The sequence below is a fragment of the Myodes glareolus genome, chromosome 11 (genome assembly GCF_982192425.1).
Source record: "Myodes glareolus chromosome 11, mMyoGla1.1, whole genome shotgun sequence".
Taxonomy (NCBI): domain Eukaryota; kingdom Metazoa; phylum Chordata; class Mammalia; order Rodentia; family Cricetidae; genus Myodes; species Myodes glareolus.
Window position 1 is genome coordinate 41,506,660 of NC_142036.1, and position 7,275 is coordinate 41,513,934.

At 42.5% G+C, this 7,275-nt stretch overlaps 1 protein-coding gene across 4 annotated transcripts in view; it reads right to left on the minus strand.

Annotated features, from left to right (window-relative positions):
• Lin52 (lin-52 DREAM MuvB core complex component) overlaps positions 1-7,120 on the minus strand; it is an 82,218-nt gene extending 75,098 nt beyond the window's left edge. For 2 of the 4 annotated variants that reach the window (XM_048449170.3, XM_048449173.3), the window contains exons 1-3: positions 6,922-7,120; positions 1,895-1,969; positions 889-926 (exon numbers count right to left, since the gene is read on the minus strand). In XM_048449170.3, the coding sequence (XP_048305127.1) occupies positions 889-926; positions 1,895-1,969; positions 6,922-6,952 (144 nt within the window). In that variant the 5' untranslated portion in view covers positions 6,953-7,120. The remainder of the gene's footprint in view (positions 1-888; positions 927-1,894; positions 1,970-6,921) is intronic. The other 2 variants (XM_048449171.3, XM_048449172.3) reach the window with 2 other exon arrangements.
• Positions 7,121-7,275: the final 155 nt, after the last annotated feature.

The window sequence follows — 7,275 nt, forward strand, 5'->3', positions numbered from 1 at the left end:
ATGCCCACACCCAGTCTCTCTTGCTCTCTGCCTGCTATCTGTGGATAAGATGTGGGCTCCCAGCTACTGCTCCAGCACCATGCCTGTCTGCCTGTTGCCATGTTCCCCACCCCTACCATCATGATCTCTAAAACTGTAAGTAAGCCCCCAATTAAATGCTTTCTTTTAAAGTTGCCTTGGTCATGGTGTCTCTTTATGTCACTTCAAAAGGACAGTGACTAAGACAGTTACACTGTGAGATCATCTTTCCCCCTCACCCTGTGCAAAAACAAATCCTGGATATTCCCAGATGTACTGATTCAGAATATCAAAGGCCATTAAGAGGGACTACTAGAAAGAATAGAGATAAGACAAAAATTTTTAAAAGCTTTGCAGCTGTACACTGATAATTCTGCCATGCAGACAAAGGTTAAGGTTAAGAAACATAACCTTGGGCCAGAGTGATGGCTCAGCAGGTAAGTGAGCTTGCTGCTATTTCTAACGATCTGAATTCAAACCCCCAGAAACCACATCATCATCATCATCATCATCATCATCATCATCATCATCATAATAAAACAACTTCCACATAAATAAGAGGGAAAAAAGCTTCAAAATTAAATATAGTTGGGGCAAACAGAATACCAATGTTACACCAAGTATTTCAACTGCTTAACTTTGAAGCTTCTGAGCTAAGGAAAAGGCTAATAGACAAGGGTCAGAGTGTCAAAGCATTTGAACAGAGAAAAGGATCATCAACAGTTAACAATGAGAATATAAACATATCTAAAGGTCTACAGTCAAAAAAATGATTAGAAGACTATGCACTATTCTTTAAAATAAAGATTTGAGCTTTTTACCCAAGGGCAAACTTTGAGTAAACCTCCATAAACATAAGTTATTACTTACACTTTTGAAAGAAGCAGCAAATTCAGCAACACCTGGTACTAGAGAAGAAAAACAAAAAATAACAAATGTTATTCATGCGAGAAACATTTGTGTGTTCAGGCACAGAGGATTTAAATAACAACAACAACAACAAAAACCCACAAAGTTTTCCCAGGTGGTGGTGGCTGTGTTGGTACAAACCTTTAATCCTAGTTCTCAGGAGGCAGAGGCAGGTGGATCTCTGGGTTTGAGGCCAGCCTGGTCTACAGAGTGAGTTCCTGGACAGCCAGAGCTGCACAGAAAATCCTGTCTCAAGCAAACAAACAATCCAAAAAACCAAAGTCTTGCCGCCTTCAAAGAGCTTACAATGTAGAAGAGGACAGGTCAGAAATCACTAACACTGCTTAAGCATTTCAGAAAGATGTTAGGTGCTATAGGGAGACATGAAATAGAACTCTAATCGGAATGATGGGGCAGGAAAAGCTTCTCTGAGAAGCCAATGCCTCAGCTTTAAATCACCAGGATTTGGCTTGGAGAATAGTAAACTATCTCTTGTCAGAAAGTTTAAGTTTCCTTCCCAAGGCTAGAGGTGTAGACAATGAAAGAGTTCTTGTCTAACGTGCACAAGACCCTGGGGTTGAGCCCCAGGGATGCAAATAAATAAATAAATAAATAACAAAAATGAGCAATGTAAACTTCCTTTTTAGTTGTCCTTTCTGCTAATCAAATTATTGACTCAAATGTCTCATAGATAGTATCACATCAAAAAGAAAAAGAAAAAATTACATATTTTAAGTGAAATAATGTTCAATTCTACTAAGAAATACAAGCTAGGGCTGGTGAGATGGCTCAGTACTTGCTTGTCTCACAAGTCCCTATTTTTACTTTTTTACTGCACATCAATTTCTTCTCTTTGAAGTGAAATAAAAACTTAAATCATCATAGACACATGATAACCCTTCAAAATTCTCCCATGGGAACAGACTCTCCTACATTGACTCTGATACGAGAAAAGAAAAAAACTTACATTGTTCAGGCCAAAGATCTGGCGAGGCACGGTCAAGTTTCTCAAAACTTAGCAAAGAGGTTTCCAAATCTGTCCCTGGAACCAAACACCAGGATGGGTTGAGAGACACATTCATTTATATTTTATTACATTTCAACCTTAAAGAACTTAAACTGAGCAAGGTGGTAGTGGCACACGCCTTTAATCCCAGCACTCAGGAGGCAGAGGCAGGTGGATCCCTGTGAGTTCGAGGTTAGCCTGGTCTACAAGAGCTAGTTCTAGGACAGGCTCCAAAGACACAGAGAAACCCTGTCTCGAAAAACCAAAAACAGAAGAAAGAAAGAAAGAAAGAAAGAAAGAAAGAAAGAAAGAAAGAAGGAGGGAGGGAGGGAGGGAGGGAGGGAGGGAGGGAGGGAGGGAGGGAGGGAGGGAGGGAGGGACGGACTTAGAAAAATGAGTATTGGTTGGATATGTTGATCCACATCCGTAATCCCAGCACTCAGGAGACTTAAAGCAAGAGCACTGAGAGTTCCAGGCCAGCCCAAGTATACAGCAAAAGGTGTTGCAAATCTACCTATGTCTTTACTCTTCAACTTTCCTCCAGTTACAATCGGCTAAGAGTCGCTACTCTCATGAAAGACAATCTTGACTAAGACTGTTGACCATTGTCTTCTGCTTTGACAAGGACCTCAGTCTTCTGGTATCACCAGTGTCTCATACTCAACAGGCAAGCCTGCTCTACAAGTTTTCTTTTTGACCTTTGAAAAGAACATATATTGCCAGACAGTGATGGTGCACGCCTTTAATCCCAGCACTCAGGAGGCAAAGGCAGGTGGATCTCTGTGAGTTCGAGGCCAGCCTGATCTACAGAGTGAGTTTCAGGACAGCCTGATCTACACAAAACTCTGTCTCAAAAAGCAAAAAAACATTTATTAAAAAAAAAGTGAAATATGTTTTTATGGGGTTTATGTTCATGACATAACAATTTAAGAAGTTGGTTCTCTTCTTCACCATGTAGATTCCAGGCTCAAACTAGATTAGCAGCCTTGGACAAGTTCTTTTACCCAATGAGCTATCTCACTGGCCCAGAATTTCTCTCCCTTGAAAAAAATAGAAAAAAAGCGGGGGGGGGGGGTTGCTGAGAGATCTTAGTCAGTAAACTGTTTGTTGAGCAAGCATGAGGGCCTGAGTTTGATCTCCAGAACTTCTATGAAAAAAAAAAAAACATGAGTTAGCACTGCTGTGGGAGAATGCTCTTGTACTCCGTAAAGATCTGTCACTTATATTGGCTTAATAAAATGCTCACTGGTCAGTAACCAGACAGAAAGTATAGGCAAGGAAACCTGACTAGGAGAATTCTGGGAAGGAAAGGCAGAGACAGTCACCAGCCAGACGCAGAGGAAGCAAGATGAGAATGCCTTAACTGAGAAAAGGTACCAAGACACGTGGCTAAATATAAATAAGAATTATGGGTTAATTTAAGTTGTAAGAGCTAACTAATAATAAGACTGAGCTAATAGGACAGTTTATAATTAATATAAGCCTCTGTGTGTTTCTTTGGAACTGAAAAGCTGCAGGACAAGGCGGGACAGAAACTTCTGTCTATGTAACACGCTGTTTGTAATCCCAGCACTGAAGGATTCTTAGAGCTTGCTGGCTAGCCATTCTAGCCTACTATTTTTAGGCCAATAAAAGACCTTACTTCAACAAGGTGGACGGCTTTTGAGAAACTACACCCAAGGTTAACTGTGTCTCCACATGTATGCACACACATGCATCAGGACCCACATGCATGTCTGAGTGCAGACACACTCATAAACACTATAAACATGTAAACTCTACCCATAAACTCATAACCTCCCTCCTGGGTATCCTGTTCTTACTTCCTCACCTCACACTCCTGTATGTGTGTGCTGTATGGGTATAATAAGTGCAGGTGTAGGTGAGTGTGACTATGGAGGCCAGAATGCTTACTGTCCTCCTTTTGCTCTCAGGTTCATTGTCTCTCACTAAACCAGAAACTAGCTAGATCGGTTAGCAAGCAAGCTCTCAGGATCCACCTGTTTCTGTCCCCCAAATGTTGGGATAGTAGGCACATGCAGTCATACCTGGCTTTTAAGTGGGTGGCTTTTTAAAGCTTGAGATTCAAACTCAGGTCCTCATCTTCACAGAGCAAGCATGCTTACCTACTGTGCCAGCCTTACTCCCCAGGCCCTACTCTCTCTGTTTAATGTATAAAAATCGTGATTCTGTCTGGACATGCACTAAACTACTGTTATCAAGGTTCTCTATGCTAAATCCTCCCAGACATTTCCTCAATGCCACCTCTCTATAGCATGTGATGCTCCTATGAAACCACCATAGTGGTGCTTCTCATAGGGATTCCTTCTTCAGTCTCTACTCAGACCTCATCCTATACCAGCTTCACACTTTACTACAATTTTCACTATTATGTATCAACAATTACTTAAATTTTCAGTTTCAGCCCTTCTCCTGACCTTTAGAATAACATGTCCAAGAGGTTACATGATATCTCTCTCCATTTACATGTAGGGGAAACCCCTTAAGCCCACCATGTTCAAAACTGCACTTTCCCAATCCTTTTCATCTCAAGAAATTGCAGTATCATGAACCCCAATTCTTTAAAAGCAAAACCCCCCTTTTTACTTTTCACTAGTTTAGATTTGTGTGGGGAGCAGCATTACATGAATCCTGCATCCATTGGTCTTTACAGGATGGTTGCCACCATTTCTATGGGCTCAATTTACCTTTTCCCAGATTACTTTGATTTTGTTTGGTTTGCCTCCATGAGTCCCTGTGTGATTTTTTGCTTTGTACACACAAGCACATTTCTTGCCTTATAGAACTCACTTTTACCCCAGGCAGAAACACCTTCCATTTGAAGAAGAGTTCTGTACTCACTTTGGTTCTAGAGACCCTGCTTATCTAGTAAAAATAGTTTTGCCCTCAGCCTTCCAGACACGGTTTTTTAGAATTCTTGTTCCCAGAAAACCTCTACAGGCACCAAAATGAAGAACCCCAAGTCTTAAACAAGAACAAAAATACTACCTGTCTTCCTTCATGCTCCCTGCCCTCCACTTTTTGTTGGTAAGTACATTTTTAACAACGGGAAAAAAAAAAAAAAAAAAAAAAAAAAAAAAACCAGACTGGAGAATCTCTTTTGCTGTGAACATCTACCATTTCTTAAGGTATGTGAATAAGCTCAAAATTTAAGATGCATTTTACCTAAAACATTAAAATCAATAAGAGGCCAGGCATAGTGGTGCAGACCTTTAATCCCAGCACACTGGAGGCACACATAGGGAAGCAGGAGGATGGTGAATTTGAAGCCTGGCCTACAGAGTAAGACCCTATCTCAAAAAACAAGAAAGGAGAAAAATCTGGCAACACTGTTTTAGCATATAATCTACATACTCTTTTCAGTGCTGGAGACTGAACCAAGGCTTTTGTTCATGATAGGCAAGTCTCCACCACTCACCTTTTATTTTTATGTATACCCTCACTTTTTATTTTTAGATTTATTTATGTGTATTATTGTAATCTGAATGTTATGTACACTACATGCATGTCTGATGCCCATGGAGGTCAAATCCACAGGAACCAATGACTGTGAGACACCATGTGGATGTTGGAAACTGAATCCAGCAGCAGGTGCTCTTAATCATGGAGTCATCTCTCCACCTTCCTGTATGCTCCCTAACTTTTTAAAATAAAAATTTCCATTTGAAGCCAGATGATGATGCATGCCTTTAACCCCAGCACTGAGGAGGCAGAGACAGGCGTTCTAGGCCAGCCTGATCTACAGAATGAGTTCCAGGACAGCAAGTTACACAGAGAAATTCTGTCTAGAAAAAACAAGCCAGGTGGTGGTGGCTCATACCTTTAATCCCAGCACTCAGAAGAGAGAGACAGGCAGAGCTCTGTGAGTTTGAGGCCAGTCTGGTCTACAGAGGGCGTTTCTGGACAGGCTCCAAAGCTAAAGAGAAACCCTGTCTCAATAAAAATAAAAGAAAAAAAAAACAAAGAATCCCAACTTTTTGAGACATACTCTGCCCACAATTCCCTCTGTAGTCTAGGCAAGGCTGAAGCAACAATCTTCTTGCTTCGATCTCCCAAGTAGCTAGGATTAGAGGTCACACACCAAGGGCAGTTTCATTTTTTGACAAATGCTAATTTAAGGCCAAATGCTTTGCAAGCATTATGCTAAAACCTAGGATTAAACTAAGAAATAAGACAGACTTGGAACTTATGACTGGGTGTGGCCCGGGCAAAGTTACCAGAATAACTATGCTGACAGCGAACAGACTGAGCTACTGAAAAATGACAGCAGGGCAATTCCAAATACTAAAAACAGAACCGCCAGCAAAAGCATAGGGGTCTAACGAAAATACCTAAAGGCCATCTGAGATAATTTGCATCCTAGATGACATATAAGCAGAATTGTTCCTGCCCTCAGCCTAAGGAAACAACACATAAAGTAGAGACGCGTATGAACTATATTAATAAAAATAATTTCCATTTCCCACGGGGCTCAAGGCCAGGAAACCAGGTCCTCGCTCCTCCTGCTGCCAGGGCAACAACGGTTCTAAACTGAGATAGAGACAGCATGTTTCTCTCTCGGTTCAGTCACCGAGGGCTTGAGAAACTCGCTCTAGCTCTACTGAGATGAGAACAGAACCAACACTCCAATGAGCCGGTCCGGAAAGCAAGCTCCCTTTCCCCTCGGTAGCCCTTTTTGAATCCTGAGCATCACCGATGGGCCAGGGCGACCTCTGTTCTTTTTCCGGGAAAGGGTCTGGTTGGTGGCCTCCTTCACCCAACCAATACACAGCGGGGAGACCTGAGAGTTGGCACCTCCAGAGACGCTGTGAAAACAGTGCTAGCTGAAAACCAACATACGCCAAAGGAAAGAAGTGGGAGAGAAAGGAAAAGGGCTCAAGAGAGAAGAGTAAGCGTGAAGACATCGGAAGTTTCCAGAGCAGCAAATAAAGAGACTACAGGGCAACAATCTCCAAGCCGGCTCTTACCATCTGTGGGAGACGCCATCTTCCAGCCCATGTCACGTGACGTGGCCAACCGTCGGCGGGAAAACGAGGCCCCACAAGCCACGCCCCTACGGAGATACCCTATCCTCAACTCGCGGCCCAGGCTGACTACCCTAGCCCATAGGGTAATATTTGCCTAGTCCCACCCCAGACGGCAGCCCCTCCCGTAGTTGTTAAGGTGGAACGCAGGCAAAATTTCCCAAGGGCCTTATTTACTTTCCATAGCAAGAGGGCGGGACCTCGGGGAGTGCCTACCTGTAGCCAATCGGAGTTCCCGGTTAGGGGGCGTCTTCCCTATCTCCGCTCAGTGCTTAATCTGCAGCACCAAGTCGGGGT